We start from the raw sequence: 17,025 nt of genomic DNA, 5'->3' as shown, positions 1-17,025 counted from the left end.
CACCACGAATTGTGCCTAGCCTAGCGGGAGAATACACCGGGTATTCACCATGGCTACAAAGCGGACAGCATATATGAAGGACCGCCCGTCCTCCCCTCGACAGCAGACACACAGAGAGTGAGGTCAGGGACACCGAAGCCAACCACAGCACTGCCAACATGCGAAGCCATCTCACCACCGCCCTGCCTCTGCTGGCCGCCACGCCGCTGGCCTCGGCCCAGATCAACAAATGGGCCCAGGCTGCCGGCCTCAAGTACTTTGGCGCGGCCACGGACACACCCGGTCAGCGTGAGCGCGCCGGTCTGGAGGCGGCCTACCCCCAGTACGACGCCATCCTCGCCGACAATGACATGTTCGGCTCCACGACGCCCACCAACGGGCAAAAGTGGCTCTTTGTCGAGCCCGAGCAGGGCGTCTTCAACTTCACCGAGGGCGACATCACCGCCGACCTCGCCGCCGAGCAGGGCAAGATCCTCCGCTGCCACGCCCTCGTCTGGCACTCGCAGCTCGCCCCCTGGGTCGAGGCCACCGAGTGGACGCCCGAGACGCTCACAGAGGCCATCACGCTGCACGTCAACACCGTTGCCGAGCACTACAAGGGCCAGTGCTACGCCTGGGACGTGGTCAACGAGGCGCTCAACGAGGACGGCACCTGGCGCGAGAGCATCTTCTACGAGGTCCTTGGCGAGGACTACATCAAGCTCGCCTTCCGCCTCGCCGCCGAGGCGGATCCCGAGGCCAAGCTGTACTACAACGACTACAACATTGAGCGCCCCGGCGGCAAGGTCAACGGCGCGCTGCGCATCGTGGAGATGCTTCAGGCGGACGGCATCCGCATCGATGGTGTCGGTATGCAGGCGCACTTTGTCGCGGGCGGGTCTCCCACCCTCGACGAGCAGATCGAGGTCATCGAATCGTACGCCGCGCTCGGCGTCGAGGTCGCCCTCACGGAGTTGGACGTGAGACTGGACACCCTCCCCCCCACCGAGGAGACCCTCGCGCTCCAGAAGGAGGACTACAAGAACGTGAGTTTTTTTTTTCCATTGCCCCCCTTGCCTCATCAGAAGATGTTGACCAGATATATAGGCCGTCGGCGCCTGTGCCCAGGTCGATGCCTGCATCGGCATCACCATGTGGGACTTTTACGACCCCTTCAGCTGGGTTCCCTACACCTTTGAGGGTGAGGGCGCCGCGCTGCTCTGGTTCGAGGACTTTACCGTGCACCCGGCGTACTATGGTGTCCTTGCCGCGCTCAAGAACGCCACGGGCCTGTGCGCGAGCAAGGCCAAGCGCGGCATGGCGCAGCTGTTCAACGCATAGACCAGGATGTCAATAGATGTGACATGTAGAGACGAACAGACAATATATACACGGTGTCAATCATCAAGGAATGAACATGCAGCTGTCATGGTTCGAAACTCATCAACTCTCATCAGCGGTGATCAACATGTTCCATGAATAGTGACCAACCCTGGTCGTCCGTCCGCAGCGGCGCAGCTTATACAGCAGCTGACCCCAGCCCTGATGCATCTGACCTGCATTGCATGCCCCTGCAATTAGCTACATGATAATCTGAAATCAGATGGAACTTGGGAGGGTTACCTTGCATGTCCATCGCGTACCTATAACGCACACCAACCGACGGTCGGGTCAAGCAGCGTGAGAATCCTCCATTACTTTTTCGCTAGACTAGAGTATATCATTAGAATCTTTACAGACAAAGAGTGCAAAGCCCGCCAAATGGTACTGATGAAAATGCCCTCCCCACAAACGCCCAGCCAACCAACCCATCGATCAAGAAAAACACAACTCACCTCTTCTGCGGCACTGCCATCGACCCGCCATCCATCTCGGCCGCGTGCGTGTGCCCCGTCGTCGTGTACTCGGTCGTGGCCGGCAGCTCCGATGCAAACGACTGGTGCTGCTGCTGATGTCCTCCATACCCAGCGTACGACGAGTGCATGCTCTCCCTGAAGTGGCCCTGCGACGGGTCCGGCGACGTGGTGCCCACGCCGCCCCATGCGCCATTGTTCATCTCCGGGCTCGCGTGCTGCTGGTGCCACTGCGGTGGCGGCGATCCCATGCTCTGATGCTGCGGGTTGGGCGTGCCCATGTAGGTCGATTGATAGGGCGAGTACGGTTGGATGGGGTCATGTTTCCGCATATGGGGGCTCGTGGCCGCCTCGGAGCCGGCGACGGTGGACGGGTGGTTGGCATACGGCTCGTAGCTCTGTCTGGCGGCGGCGGCGGCGGCAGCCTTCTTGGCCTTTTTGCGGCGGAGGAAGAACCAGATCAGCGCGCCGATGATGACGAAGCCGCCCCCGACGGCACCGGCCGCTATGCCCCCAATGGTCCCCTCGGAGAGCCCCTTGTCGTCGTAGTAGTCCTCTGGCAGGAAAGCCTTTGCGTTCTCCTTTTCGCTGCTTAACTTGGCCGGGAAGAGGTTCTTGGACGGGCACTCGCCCTCGACACAGGGGTTCAGGGAGCAGCAGCCCATGAAGGGCGGGTCGTTGGCCAAGCACGTCCACCACTGCACCTCTGGCGCGTCGCTCTGGCAGTCCTGCGCCATGATGAGCGCGTGTGACGAGTCCCGGTATGAGGCGGACTCAAAGTCATCGTCCGGGCAGAGGCCATTGTCCGTCTTGCACGGGTTGATGCTGCAGCAGCCCAGGAACTTGGTGTCCCTCTCGTCGCAGACGTAGAACGAGGCGGTCCCGGAACAGCTGGTGCCCAGGTTGTTCTGGACTTTGGGGTCGGCCAGAGGCATGCTTGCAAAGGTATGACGCTGCTCCGAGTGTCTGTTCGGTGAAGAGCGGGAAGGTAGTGCGAGCTCTCTTGCGCTGGGCTCTGAATTGCAGCTTCGCGACAATACAGAGAAAAGTCAGGAAAGTTGTATATCCGAGCAGCGAGCGAGGCGAGAGAGGAAGGAGAGATAGGTAGTAGCACAGACTCTGATGATACATGCACAGGCCCGTAGGGATCCTCCTTTTACAGTCAGCCTCTGGAGCTGGGATGTTGAACTTGGATCGGCCCACGGACCACCAACGGCGACCTACAGGTCACAGCCCAATACAATAATAGGCTGCGGTCTCGCCTGGTTCCAGGGCGGGCCATAAGTTTTTCTTAATTCGAGATCGCCGACGCCGGGGACTGCGACGCCGCAGTGTCCTATTGCGCGCGCATGAGAGCATACTTACATGGGGCGCATACCGGGAGTAACCCTTGCAGCTGCGCCATGGCCATTGTCATAGTGGCTGCTGCGATGGCTCTGCCTCGTAGGATCAACGAAAAGGAGGTTTAACGAAAAAAGCTCAAGCTTATTATTTGATCAGTTGCTGACGGCGCCGTTGGAGCTAATGCAATGCAAAGCGCAAGGCCCAAGGGAGGGGGGTGGCACGCACCCCTATCGGACTTGAACAACAATGAGTGAGTGCTGAGAATAGAAATGTGACGCCTCTCAATGGGCTTGGACGCGAATTGAGAGACTGATCAGTGCTAGCGACACGCAACGAACTCGAGAGACGAGTCTTGCCGAAATTGGGGCTTGTACTTGGTGAACTAGTCTAGGTAGCTGATCGAGCGTCAACTTTCGACGTGGAGATGGATTACCCTTTGGAGGCAATGCTCAGCTTTTGCTGACAACGGCTAGTAGCAAGCAAATTTGGGGAAATTGGCTTGGCATGGGGCATTGATGATCCTCGCTGCGAATGTTGAGGGCTGACAAGCAGCAGCTGGCAACGCAGGAGGGGAAACGTCGGAAACCTGGAGTCGATTCATCATGTTGATGTTGCCATGGCCCCAAGAAAGGCTTTTGTTTTTGTGACTTGCAACTTGTTGTATCCATCGTCGCTCTCAACAGCCGTCGGGGGCACGCACATGACTGATCGTCCCGTAGCGGTTTCATCACTGCGCCATCATTTCGTCGCGAGTTGTAGGAAACCCGAGCGAAGCCTCAGAGCCTCTGTTATCCATATGTTGGAGTCAGCTGGATGATATCGAGTTCTGCGGCGAGAGTGAGACGGTGGGAGCCGAATCCTTGCCGATGTCAATCATTTGTTGACGACTCCACGCGGCACATGTGAGATCTGTCGAATGGAAGCGACCCGCTTTGGAGAGGCAGCAAACAAGAACTCGAAGCTGGTGCTCTATGGGTCGCGCGGAGGAAGTTGAAAGTGTTCACCAGTGCCTGACAATACACGTACCTTGTGGCTAGGGTGTCTTAAGGTGTCGGTGAGCCGAAGCCGATGTCGCTGCTTCCATTCCTTGGGGAGACACACAACCTCTACCACCACCCACAGAGGCACACATGATGCCACCGACTGCGCAAGACAGTGTCGTCTTTCAAGGGAATCCGCGGACGCCCGGAACCGCATGTGGTTTCCTCAGTATAGCTGATGTCGAGCTCAGCTTCTGGGGCGGCATCAACCAGCACACAGGCGAGGTGATTGACCGGTCCCACCCCCTGCGCGGTCGGATCATCAAGGACACAGTCCTGGCTATCCCTGGCGGAAGGGGCTCGTGCAGTGGCAGTCTGGTCATGATGGAGCTCATGCTCAACAATGTGGGACCCAAGGCCATCGTGCTCGAAAGGCCGGACAGCATCATCACGCTGGGGGTGTTGATGACGGACGAATTCTTTGACAAGTCAATACCAATCCTCGAACTCGGTTCACCTGACTTCCAGCGTCTCCTCACGCTAGACGGCCAGACGATCTGGATTGACGATGGAAGAGTGTCCAATTCCCCCCTGGAATCCCAAAAGAACATGACTTGTGCCAGAAACCACCTCGAGACGGTACTTGCCTTGTCGGACTGGGACAAGGACGCAGTGCGTGGTATCCATGGCGAGGCAACTAGACACGCGTTGCGCCTGATCATCCGGATGGCTGAGATGATGGGGGCTTCTGAACTCATCGACGTGACCCAGTGCCACATTGATGGCTGTTTCTTCGTCGGCCAAGGCACCGTGGCGTTTGCCGAGAGACTGCGCGACCTGGGCGGCATGTTCCGCGTCCCATCCACCATCAACTCCATCAGCGTCGACATGAAGCGCTGGCGGACCCTCGGCGTCGACGTGGAGTTTGGCGAGAACGCGGAGCGGATTGCCAACGCACTCGTCGACATGGGCGCCCTGAAGACGTTTACGTGCGCGCCCTATCTCCTGCAAGACACGGCGCCCAGGTTCGGGGACCGTATCGCCTGGGGCGAATCGAACGCGGTGCTGTTTGCCAACAGCGTCATTGGTGCGAGGACGCTGAAGATACCGGATGGTCTGGACACGGCGATTGCCTTGACGGGCAGAGCGCCGAATGCCGGTGTTTATCGAGACGAGAACAGGCTCGCCGAGGTCATTATCACTCTTCCGTTGATTACAGACGTGGATGATTCATTTTGGCCAGTCATTGGATTCGCATCAGGGGCCGTCGCCAAGAATCGGATTCCCGTCCTCGCCGGTCTGGAGGGTCTCGCGCCGTCGCTCGACGACCTGAAGGCCTTTGGGGCTGCGTTTGGTACTTCTGCGAGTGCGCCTCTGTTCCACATTGTCGGTATCACACCAGAGGCGCCGACGCTCGAAGCTGTCTGCCCCAAGAAGCAGCCGTCCAGTTGCACCGAAACACCGCTGACATTGGACATGATTCGCAGCACCTGGGATCACTTCTCCCATGGGTTGCAACAGCAAAAGGTCGACCTGATCTCACTTGGGAACCCGCATTTTTCAGTCAAGGAGATTGGGAAGTTTGCCGAGCTCGTGCGCAACCGAGCAAAGCACAAGGACGTCGCCGTCATTATCACCTGTGGGCGTTCTCACTGGGGACTCGCAGAGCAGGCTGGCTACGTGTCCGCGCTTGAGACGTTTGGTGTCCAGTTCCTCGTGGACACATGCTGGTGCTTTGTTGAGGAGCCCGTCATCCCCCAGCCGGTCAAGACCATTCTGACCAACTCTGGCAAGTACATTCACTATGGACCGGGCCTCACGGGCAGAGAGTTCTGCTTTGGGAGCATGTCCATGTGCGCGAAGGTTGCGTGCATGGGAATTCATAGCGGTGAGAGGCCGCTCTGGGTAAGCAAGACTGGGCGAGGAGAATTGCCGTAGGGCCCTCAGCATGTGCAACAGCTGTTGTTGCGTCACGGAGCAGAAGCTACGCGGCGCGCGTGACATGTGAATTCACAACCACGCAGACCCACCATCACTGCACATATCTTGGAACCTCCAGATGAGAGGCTTGGAGCCAGCGATAGTCCGCTGTAGAGGCTGGGGAGTGACCCACCATCCACATCGAAAGGATCGTGATTGTGTGCTGCTCCCTCTGAGGCTCTCGGTAGACAGCCAGGATGGGTGTGTTCCAACCGGCTTCCCAGAAGGCAAAATCTTCTAGCCAAATACTAAAGGAAGTCAATTCATCACCAGAGCAGGTAGCATCACCACCACCACAGATTTGCCAACTTTTCAGCCTCCAATGAGTCCCGTCCGTGAGCCCCCCCCACAACCCGCTGGCGGGGACGCCCTCCGCTAACGTAGTGCCTATGATGCAATGGCTTTAGCGCTTCCATGTCCTTTTGCAGGCTCCTACTGCAGGTGCAGGCACCCCTCGAAAGAAAGGCCCGCAAAGCCACAACCCGGTAACGATCGTCAAACGATCGACTGCATCCTCCAAATCGTCTGCCATCAACATTGTCGCGCAAAATGTTGCAATACATCCAGCCCTCCTAGCGCATCCTCTGCGCTGTGCCCTCCGTCGCGAGATCTGCTTCTTTCATCTCCCCTTTCAGAGTCCGGCTTACAGTCGCGTACCGAAGAACAATGGGCGACAGCGTAGACGAACCATCGCCCGAATGGCGCCAAGATCATGAAGACGTCCAGACATCGCCCAGTCCCGACTCGAAGCGCCTCTCCCTTCAAGAGCAAGCCAAGTCGGCCATTCACTTCGCCCGACAGTCGGAGAAGCTGTCCCACGAGCACCCTGCCTCGACCTCCTCGCCCGTCGCGCTGCAGGCCAAGTTCGTCACCCCACAGGACCCCGTCATCGTCACCACCGATGGCGGCCGACTGCCCGGCGTGCCGCTGGAGGAGGCGCACAAGCTCAACATCCTGCGGGAGGAGGTGCAGGGCGATGAGCCCGAGACGGTGGACATCAAGGAGGGCGACGAGACCAAAGAGCGCCTGTCGAACACGGACGACCACAAGGCGAGGGGCCAGCACAAGGTCGTCCACGTGCCCCAGGGGCAAAAGGGACACAGCCTGCAGAAATCAGCGGGCGCGACGTTGAGGAAGCAGATGCCGCCGTCGTCTACCAACCCTCTCTTCCCACCGCTGCCCCTCTACGGGCCCTCCTCCATCCTCAGAGACGTCCAGTGCGTCTTCTTCCGGGTGGCGTCCTTCTTCCTCAGCCTGGCTTTCCTACTGGTCATTGTGCTGGGCGCGCTCTTCACGAGCATACCCCCCGCGACAAAGAAATGGTTCTACAAACTGACGTTTCGAAACATTGACAAGCGCAGACCCTTCTACGAGGAGGAGATGCGCAGGGCCAGGATACGCGACGAGAAGGACCGCCAGTGGAAGAAGCAGCACGGTTCACACAAGGTACAGGACGACAGCGAGGGCACGGCCGAGGAGTTCCCGCCGACAGAGGGCGGCCGCGACCCCGTCATCTGCGACGCCGGCTACTACGCGCGCCGCGTGGGACTCGACGTCGAGGAGTTCAGCGTCCAGACGGAGGACGGCTTCATCATCGAGCTCTGGCACGTCTACGACCCCAAGGAGTACACGCGCCAGAGCGAGGACAGCCGCGAGCACCTCGGCCCGACCGTGTTTGAGCGGCGGGGGAAGCGCCTCAAGAACCCCCAGCAAAAGCCCAAGTTCCCCGTCCTACTCATCCACGGCCTGCTGCAGAGCGCGGGCGCGTACTGCTGCACGGATGAGCAGTCCCTGGCCTTTTGGCTCTGCAAACAGGGCTACGACGTCTGGCTCGGCAACAACCGCTGCGGCTTCACGCCCCGGCACGTGCTCCTCGAGTACTCGGATCCGCGCATGTGGTGCTGGAACATTCGGCAGTTTGGCGTCTTTGACCTGCCCGCCCTCATCTCCCGCGTCCTGACCGAGACGGGCTTCGACAAGGTCGGTCTCATCTGCCACTCGCAGGGCACCACGCAGACGCTGGTGGCCCTGGCCAAGGAGCAGCGGCCCGACCTGGGCGACAAGATCACCGTGTTCTGCGCCCTGGCGCCCGCCGCCTATGCCGGCCCGCTGATCGGCAAGATGTACTTTAAATTTATGCGCATCATATCGCCCGCCTTCTTCCGCGTCATGTTTGGCATCCACGCCTTCATCCCATTCATGATGACGATGCACGCCACCCTCCCCTCGGGTCTGTACGGCTGGATGGGCTACAAGGTCTTTTCGTTCCTGTTCAACTGGTCCGACACGCGCTGGGACCGCGGCCTGCGGGACCGCATGTTCCAGTTCTCGCCCGTTTACGTGAGTGCGGAGAGCATGCGCTGGTGGCTCGGCCGGGAGTGCTTCGCGCGGCACAAGTGCATCCTCGCCACCAAGGACGTTATCCGCGAGGAGGAGCGTGTCGACAGCGACGCGTCCGGCGACAGCGGCGCGACACTGCCTCTGGAGACGCAAAAGTCACCGGGCGGCACGGCGTGGTACAATGAGCAGGTTCCGCCGTTTGCGCTCTGGGTGTGTGGGAACGACGACCTGGTCGACGGCAAGAAACTCCTGCGTAGGCTGCAGAGTGGACGGGAGCCGCATGTCCAGGTCGTGCACAGCAAGGTCATTGAGGGGTATGAGCATCTGGACGTCATCTGGGCCATGGATGCCGAGGAGCAGGTGTTCCGTGAGGTGGCCGAGACGCTGTGGAAGACGTGCCACGTCCGGGACGAGGTGCGGGTGCCCAAGGGTTGTGAGCATGTAGAAGCTTGGTCACCGGATGAGAACGAGGTCGCGTGGTCTACTAATGACTCGAGTGAGTAACAGTGTGCATAATCCAGGGCTGGAAACTATCCAGTGGTCATTCTACACAGCGAAGCGTCTTGGGATGATCATGCCATGTTAATAGAAAGAATACCCGTCTATACAGTGTTTGAATTCTGAAGTACATATGTATAACAATATTATCTACAACTTCGCCTTGACCGCCCCGTCCTCCTTCTTGACCATCTGCGCCACAACCCTCCTCAAAATCTTGCCGCTCTGCGACTTGGGGATCTCGTCGAGGAACCGCACGCCGCCACGCAGCTTCTTGGGGGGCGCCACCCGCCCGGCCAGCCAGCTCGCAATCTCCTCGGCCAGCTCGTCGCTCGGCGCCACGCCCGGCTTGGGCACAATGTAGGCACGGGGCACCTCGGTGTGCTCCTCCTCGTTGAAGACGCCAATCACGCAGACGTCGCCGACCTTCGGGTGGCCATGGAGCTTCTCCTCGAGTTCGGCGGGTGCGACTTGGAAACCCTCTGTGCGGTGTCAGCATTACTCGCTTGGACTGGAGCCATGAAGGAAGACAACTGGGGGTGCCATACTGTACTTGATGAGCTCCTTGATGCGGTCCGTAATGTAAAAGTTGCCCTTGTCGTCCACCTTGAAGACATCGCCCGTCTTGAACCACCCATCCTCGTCGAATGTGCCCTCCTGCAGGTCTGGGCGGTTCCAGTACCCAGAGAAGACATTGTCGCCCTTGACGAGCAGCTCTCCAGACTGTATGCGTGTTAACGTTGAGCTGGGATACTACAGTTCCTGCAAATGAACTCACCTCGCCCTGAGGAACCTCCTTGCCCGCCTCGTCCACAATCTTGGCCTTCATCCCGGGGAGCAGCTTGCCCACGCTGCCCTGGAAGCGGAACCACTCGTCGGCAAACTGCGTCGTGATGGTCGGGCTCGTCTCGCTCAGGCCGTAGCCCTGCTTCACGCCAACCTTGAGGCGCTCCCACACGGCAACGACGAGCTCCCTACCGCACGGCGCCGCGCCGCTGTTGATCCACCGCAGCGTGGACAGGTCGTACTTGTCCACGACGGGCTGCTTGCCGAGCGCGAGCACAATGGGCGGCGGGACGTAGAGAAAGGTCAGCCTGTGCTTCTGGATGAGCGCGCAGGCCTTCTCCAGATCCCATTTGGGCATGACGACGCACGGCGCGCCCGTGATGAGCGTGACGTTGAGCACCACGGACAGGCCGTAGATGTGGAAGAAGGGCAGCACGCCGAGGTGGGCGTCAAAGTCCCAGCTCAGCCCCTTGAGGTCGAGCACGGCGCCCTGGGAGGAATTGGCGACAATGTTGCGGTGCGTGAGCGCGACGCCCTTGGGCAGCCCCGTCGTGCCGGACGAGTACACCAGGTAGGCGAGGTCGGTCTCGGGGTTGACCCGTGTCCTGCGCGGCTTCATCCAGGCCCCGTCCGCGTTAATGTCGCGCCAGTGCCGGAAGCCCTGCTGCGTCTGGCGACCGAGGAGGAGGACCCTGTCCTTGGGCAGGCCGACCTGGCGCGCGGCGGCGAGGACGGTCTCGAGGAAGGGCGTCTGCGTGATGATGGCCTTGGCGCCGCTGTCCTGCATCTGGCGGGCGAGCTCGTCGACAGTGTACGTGGGGTTGGCAGGGCTGCCAATGCCGCCGGCCCAGTGCAGGCCGAGGTTGACAATGGCCGTGTCAATGTCATTGGGTGTGTAGAAGGCGAGGACGTCGCCCTTGGACCAGGAAAAGGTGTGCTTGAGGCCTTGGCCGAGGGCGATGCTGTACTCCTTGATCTGCGCGCGGGTGTAGGAGATGGACGTGTCGCCGTCAATGAGGATGGCTGTGAGATGTGTCAGTGCCTACAACTCTGCGCCAGGGGAGGGGAGTGCCTGGTCGTGCAGGACTGGCGGCTGACGTACGGTGGTTATCGGGGTAGGCTCGCGGTGTCTCCATGTACAGCGACCAGAGGTCGACGTCGGGGACGGTGACGTCCGCGAATCTTGATGTAATGACCATGGCGCCTGTCTATGTATACTTCTAGCGAGGATGAAGGATTCGAGGAACAGCGAGGGAGGACAGAAAGTGAAGGTTGGGCGTGTGTGAGGGGGACTACTATGGGTGGTGATCGATCATGGCTGGGCAGCCTTCAGTCTCCCCGCCGATGAAAGCCGGCCTGTTGTTCAGTGTTCATCGAGAAGAAGCCGAGGCACTGCCCGTGGCCCCAGCGGGTCGAACATGGACAATTCCCGCTTTGTCTTAGCTTCTCCAGATTACGGATAGTATACGGGGAATGAAAGCTGGGGGCGGCTTGGAGACTGGAGATTGGCGTCTTGGAGACATGCGGGGGGAGGGAGCGGGAATCGGGGGGGGAGAATCGACTTACCCTATCAACGTGCGTTGGTCCGATCGCGGACGTCAGTGCCAATTGGGGGAACAGAACGTGTGAGCATGTTTCCGCCAGGAAGTCTTGTATTCCACTTGGTTGGCATGTGTTCTTCATGGAATGATATGGTACAAAAGGTGACCTACTGGTAGGTTATATGAATCTAGGCATCTCTCCCCCCTTCAGCCCATCCTCTCCGCCTCTTCGAGCAGCTTCTCCACGGTGAAGCGCTCGTCACCGCTCGCAAACCAGCTCAGCAGCTTCTTCCTCTCCTCCGCCCTCTGCTTCCTCTCGCCCTGGACCTCGGCCTCGCCCGCCTCCCACCCTCCGTAGAACCTCTGCAGGCACAGCACCAGCCATTTGGCCTGCTCGGGCTGGATGCCCCGTCCCTCCATGACCTGGCCTTGCATGAACACCAGGCCACGCTCGTCCGCGAGGTCGAGGTGGTGCGTCACCGTCGTGTGGGGCTGCGCAAACTCCCCGCGCGCCTTGTACTCGGCCAGCTGCGTGAAGAGGACCGTGCTCGTCCGCGAGGGCGCGTCAAACGTCCACTGCACAAAGTGAATCTCGGCCCCCTGGCCCTCGTGCGGCACGGGGAGGACGAATTGAGGTGCCTCCCTCGCTGCCTGCTCCATGGTCCGGTACGCCGCTGCTGGGGCCACGGCGCACAGCTTGTGCTCTGATTGCGCGTGGCGCAGGCGCCAGATGGCCGTGAGCTCGGGCTCGGGCAGGTCGCGCACCTTCTCCACGTTAATGTAGTCGTCTAGCATCTTGATCTGGGCCTTGTCGGCACCTGACGCCCTGCGCGCCGCCTGTTGCGTAGCATCCTGGCCTTTGTTCGGTTGCGTGACGGGGGTGCCGTCCGCCTGGGGGATCTCGGGCTGCCCCAGGGGACTTTCGACGTTTGGCTGTGTCACGGGTGTCTCTGGTGCCTGGGGGATCCTGCCTCCGTTGGCCTCTCCTGCCTCCCCTGGGGTCTCGAGCCCGGGCAATGGCCCTCGGAATGGCTGCTTCACGGGCGTTTCGGGCGCCTGGGGGATTGGGAAGTCGACCGCGTCCCTCTTGTGCGCCTCACGAATCTTGTCGGCATAGGCAGACTTGAGCTTGTCGATGGACTCGAAGCCTTCGCTGTGTGCCTTTTCGTCGAGTTTCGAGCGATATCGGTCGAGCACGTCCTGCGAAGGACGGGTCGTGGCGAGGAAGCGCACATCGTGCACCTGAGCCCAGCGACGCTGGTGTGTGACGAAGCGCGCTGCGCGCAGTGTCGGTTGTGTCAGGTGACGGAGAATTGGTGTGCGTATCGAAGCCATGGCGACGTGCTTTGCGCGGAGATGGGACAGATCGAGTGTCTGATGGTCAAGCTATTTGAAATCTTTGGCGTCTACGACGCTGCGTCATGGGTGCAGAGACCTACCCTGTACCGTTTTCACCATTGCCTACGAGGCCTACCTACCTACCGGCACATCTTTAGTCACATCTTGATCTTTCTTTGCGCGATTGAGTTATTATACACTCATCTATACTCGAGGATATACCACCTGTCTTTCCAAGCGAGTTACATCGCCGCATGTCGCAGGTGCTTTCCACCAACGCAACCCTCGGCAGTGTCCACACACAGTTTTCTCCCCTTGACCCCACGAAACCACAAAGCCGAACAGCTTCCAGTTCCCAATCTGGCCAGTAGCAAATTTGGTGCCCAGCGACACAAACAGCGTTGTCTTGTCACTGGGCGTGTACGGCGTCGGTGATCTACCGCCCATGAAGACCGCATCAAGGTTCGACGCCAGGTGAATGATCTGAGCATCCGTGACGGTCAACTGCTTGGTCTCCAGGGATCCGACATCCCCTATGGCCCAAATGTTCTTGGTGTTCTTGACTTTCATCGTAGGTTCTTGGCTGACATTGCCCATTTCATCCAACAGTTCCTCAGGAACAAACGATGCGTTGAGCCTGATACCATGAAGAGGCAGATAGCAGTCTGTCTTGAGCTCTGCGCCGTTGGACAACCGGACCATAGTCTGCCCGTGGCTTCCACTGTCCGAATCGTCCGTGACACGGGCTCCGCGCGCAATATGCACAACGAGCTTTTGCAAATCGGCGTCAATGGCACGGCGAACGGACGCGAGAGTGCCTCCCTGATCGCTCAAAGGTTTGCTCTTAGACATGACGAGGGTGATCTGCTTGCTCGAGCCGTACTTTGCAGCAAGCTCACCAGCTACCTCGACACTAGTGGCACCTGCAACCGCGATGACGATAGACTTGGACGCCTGTATTCGTTGCTGCAAACCATGCCATGCGGAAAGCGTCGACGCATGGGCGCCGAGGGGTTTGAGAGGCAGTCCGCTGGTGACACGAGAGCCCGTTGCAATGACGAGCTGGTCGTATTGCAATTGCTGAACAGAGCCGTCTTCCTTTCTGACGGCCACAGTGTTGTCCCGGGTGTCATCTCCCCTGCCGATCTGAGGAGCAGCTCGAACTTGTCTGGCGGATACTGCTTGAAGACCTCCTTGATGGGGAGGAAGAGCTGCTCGTCAGGGATGACCCCGGGGATGATGCCGCGTGTGGCTGCCACGTTCCAGAAGGAGTGCGTGCTTGGCGTCACCAGAACGACTTTGAGGTCTGTCTTGGGGGCCGTGTACTTGAGGAGCTTGTGGACTAGGGGGAGGCCTGCCCATCCGGCCCCGAGAGTGATGACTGTCTTGGTCATTGTGAAGCTTTGGTGTGTCGATACGACGCAGTACGATGACAAATTGATGACTATCTAAGTGCTGTAAGAAAAAGACAGGCAGACTGAGCTGGGCTCTCTTATACACGGCCATGCCCGGCTCAGAACGATCGAGACCGAAGGGCCACCAACTTTCAGGGCTGATTCGAAAAGAAATGAACAAAATCTCAGGCTTACAGTAGCAAACTCTTTGCGCTAAAAGCGAGAATCATTTTACCGTCACTCCCTGCTCTGGGCAGGCCAAGTCCGTGTCCGAGGCCGATGCGGTAGGGTGACATGCGCATCTCCATCGGCCGTCTGACCCAAGACCGACCTCCGTGTCCGAGAGTCCACCTCTCATTTCACATCACTTACCTTGCGTGGCTTGATTTTCAGTAAACCTCGCAAACCTGAAGCCTATGTTATTCATTGCAACCCGGAAAACCGACATTCTGATCCAAGTCCAAGTCCCGGTGGTACGGGGTGCACCCAGCGCAACAGATCAGTCGTCAGCAGCTCAAGACGATCTGAAGATATGGAGTTGCGTAGACTGTCGACGCCGCAATCTTCGATGCGAGCGTCGCGAACCCTGCTCCAACTGCGTCCGCAGCAAGATTGGGTGCCACTTCCCCGTCACCGGCCGCATCCCCCCTCCCCCGCAGTTGGGTCTCTATCACGTTCAAGAGTCCAGCCCAGAAGCAAGAGGAGCTCATGGGTCGTCTGAGACGACTGGAGGCGGTTGTCACCGAGATGGCAGGTCAGATGGAAGATGGGGCGGCCGAGGCGGACGCCGGCACACCCAATGTCTGGAGATCGCTGCGCCTACAGCGCGATGCGGAATTATCGACAGGCCAGTATGCTCGTAGCGCGGGACCAGAGATTCAGGGGAGAAGTGATGCTTCAGAGCTTTGGCAGAAACAGAACGACCCAACCGAGGACTTTGGCGACCTCGTCACGGAGTCGAACGGGGGTCGATCTTCTGCACTGAAGTGGACAACATATTCCGAGCCGTTGCCGACATCGAAGAGGCAACTGAGGGGCACGCATATGTGCCTGAGTACGATTCGTACGTTGAAGGAGCCGTACGAAGTCATCATCAGGGGTTCGGTATTGGGTAGCAATGCCCTCCTCAATACTTCTGTCGGAGACGACCTTTCACCCTTGCCCTCACAAATGCTCTTCATCTGGCAGGCCTTCTGCGACAATGTCGACCCCTTTGTCAAGATCCTAGACACCTCTGCCACAACCAAAACGGTGCAAGGGATCAAGGGAAGCTGCACACGCTGGACCCAGAGACCGAGGCGCTGATGTTTGCCCTCTCGCTGGACGCCATTGTGTCGCTGGACGAGGAGGCCGCGCTCAACTTCAGCATCTCCAAGCCGCAGTTGGTAGCGCACCTCCGACTGGGGGTTGAAAAGGCCCTCGCATCGGCCGAGTTTATGACTACGGGGTCTATAGCTGTCGTCCGAGCCTTTATGATCTATGTGACGATCCTGCCGCAGCTGGGGGTCGCGAAGCTGTCGGGACCCATGACGAGTCTTCTTGTCCGGACGGACGGCCCTATCAACGGGACTGCACAGAGATCCGGCTGCAGACGCAGAGGCTTCTTGTATCCGTATCGGCGGATCATGAGATGCGACGGCAGCTGTGGCGTCATGTCTGCTTCCTCGACTCGAGGGTTCGACACAAGGATGTCCCCGAGCTGTTTATTTCTCCGTCAACAGGCACAACAAGAGAACCCTACAATGGTGATGTAAAAGAGCCGGGCAGTAACTCCGGTTTCACTAATCTTAGCGTCTGCCTCATCCGCTGCGAGCTGTGGCGGTTGTCGCACACCCTGCAAAACGCGGCCAGGACAGGGCCGAAAGCCAGCAACAGCTTCATGTTCTTTCGGATGCTCGCGCACGGATATGTGAGACGTACTTTTCCAGGAAGAGTGACGAGCACTCGAAACTTCAAGAATTTGTGCATCATCTGGTCTTGCTCTTATTTTCCCAGGTCCAATTCGTCATGTGTCGGCGGCAGATGCGGCTGGCGAAAGGCATCAACCAAGGGGACCTCGTTGCACAAGCGCTCGACTGTGCAGCGACACTGATGGACACGACCATGGCACTCAAGACGCGTGACGAATGGAAGTGCTGGCGCTGGCAGCTGCAAGGTCATGTGCCCTGGGAGACTCTGATTCGGCCCGGGGACTCAAATATTGACTCTGCAAACGCGTCGAGCCTCGGTGATGGAGCTGCTTCACTCATTCCCAGCCTCGCGGACGGCACTCCAGGGACATCCAGTGCGCGTAACGCGACTGATCAAATGCTACAAATGTCGTGGGAAGCATCTGAATTCGAGGCCGACTCCGTATTCAACTGGGACCCTTTGCTGGAGATGGACCACGCGATGGACTGGCAGTGGATGGACGGGGACTCGGAACTTTCTTTCTCGGATTGGAACACAGTCTGAGGTTGAAGACTGAAGAAGGCTGGACAGAAATCCACCGACGTGCAGCAGGGAGTTGGGTTTTCTGCCTACCCCACACTGATTACGCATCAATACAGTGCATGATAAGGCAGAGCAGGGCGGAAGTCATCTTCTTCTACCTTTGGGCAGTCCGCATAAGTAGGCAGCACATGATTGTATAGAGGATTATCACTCAAGGTTTCCATACTACGGAGCACGTAGTATATTTATAGGCGCATCCTAGGCGTTACAACGACCCGTTACGATCCATCAACGAGATGCGTTCATCCAATTACTAATGCCAGGACAGTGACAAGATTGGCAATTCGCACTCCACCACAATCTACGCACTCGATGCCCCTCCATCAGTGCTGCCCCACCATCGACTGCACCATGAGAATGTTCAACTCCGAGCTCGGTGATATTGCAATGAACTTTGCTCAGATATCGCTAGACTAACCAGACTGCGATATTGTCCATACGGAACCGTACTGCGAGATCACTGCGTCAATTTACATCCAGACTCGGCGCCCTCGATCAG

General features: G+C 58.8%; 7 protein-coding genes across 7 annotated transcripts; 4 read left to right on the top strand and 3 right to left on the bottom strand.

The window, feature by feature from the left end:
- Positions 1-158: 158 nt before the first annotated feature.
- On the top strand, positions 159-1,320 carry J7T54_005751 (xylanase; the record flags this gene model as incomplete). The annotated part of the gene is made up of 2 exons (XM_051508286.1): positions 159-1,025; positions 1,087-1,320. 2 exons carry the CDS (start codon positions 159-161, stop codon positions 1,318-1,320), a joined length of 1,101 nt encoding a protein of 366 aa, XP_051360577.1.
- Positions 1,321-1,810: 490 nt separating this feature from the next.
- Positions 1,811-2,767, bottom strand: J7T54_005750 (uncharacterized protein; the record flags this gene model as incomplete). The annotated part of the gene is made up of 1 exon (XM_051508285.1): positions 1,811-2,767. One exon carries the CDS (start codon positions 2,765-2,767, stop codon positions 1,811-1,813), a length of 957 nt encoding a protein of 318 aa, XP_051360576.1.
- A 1,539-nt stretch (positions 2,768-4,306) lies between these two features.
- On the top strand, positions 4,307-6,094 carry J7T54_005749 (uncharacterized protein; the record flags this gene model as incomplete). The annotated part of the gene is made up of 1 exon (XM_051508284.1): positions 4,307-6,094. One exon carries the CDS (start codon positions 4,307-4,309, stop codon positions 6,092-6,094), a length of 1,788 nt encoding a protein of 595 aa, XP_051360575.1.
- A 708-nt stretch (positions 6,095-6,802) lies between these two features.
- J7T54_005748 (Sterol esterase-like protein) lies at positions 6,803-8,980 on the top strand (the record flags this gene model as incomplete). The annotated part of the gene is made up of 1 exon (XM_051508283.1): positions 6,803-8,980. The coding sequence occupies one exon, from the start codon at positions 6,803-6,805 to the stop codon at positions 8,978-8,980; it is 2,178 nt and encodes a 725-aa protein (XP_051360574.1).
- Positions 8,981-9,124: 144 nt separating this feature from the next.
- Positions 9,125-10,959, bottom strand: J7T54_005747 (Acyl-CoA synthetase (AMP-forming)/AMP-acid ligase II; the record flags this gene model as incomplete). Its single annotated transcript, XM_051508282.1, has 4 exons — positions 9,125-9,456; positions 9,523-9,697; positions 9,753-10,783; positions 10,863-10,959. 4 exons carry the CDS (start codon positions 10,957-10,959, stop codon positions 9,125-9,127), a joined length of 1,635 nt encoding a protein of 544 aa, XP_051360573.1.
- A 549-nt stretch (positions 10,960-11,508) lies between these two features.
- J7T54_005746 (uncharacterized protein) lies at positions 11,509-14,033 on the bottom strand (the record flags this gene model as incomplete). The annotated part of the gene is made up of 3 exons (XM_051508281.1): positions 11,509-12,675; positions 12,943-13,741; positions 13,804-14,033. The coding sequence occupies 3 exons, from the start codon at positions 14,031-14,033 to the stop codon at positions 11,509-11,511; spliced, it is 2,196 nt and encodes a 731-aa protein (XP_051360572.1).
- Positions 14,034-14,449: 416 nt separating this feature from the next.
- Positions 14,450-16,487, top strand: J7T54_005745 (uncharacterized protein; the record flags this gene model as incomplete). The annotated part of the gene is made up of 6 exons (XM_051508280.1): positions 14,450-14,497; positions 14,580-14,632; positions 14,693-15,079; positions 15,262-15,538; positions 15,625-15,942; positions 16,029-16,487. The coding sequence occupies 6 exons, from the start codon at positions 14,450-14,452 to the stop codon at positions 16,485-16,487; spliced, it is 1,542 nt and encodes a 513-aa protein (XP_051360571.1).
- Positions 16,488-17,025: the final 538 nt, after the last annotated feature.

Source organism: Emericellopsis cladophorae, assembly GCF_022114955.1.
Source record: "Emericellopsis cladophorae strain MUM 19.33 chromosome Unknown NODE_42_length_200762_cov_115_829016, whole genome shotgun sequence".
In the NCBI taxonomy this organism is placed as follows: Eukaryota; Fungi; Ascomycota; class Sordariomycetes; order Hypocreales; family Bionectriaceae; genus Emericellopsis; species Emericellopsis cladophorae.
This window is presented reverse-complemented; position numbering and strand designations above follow the sequence as displayed.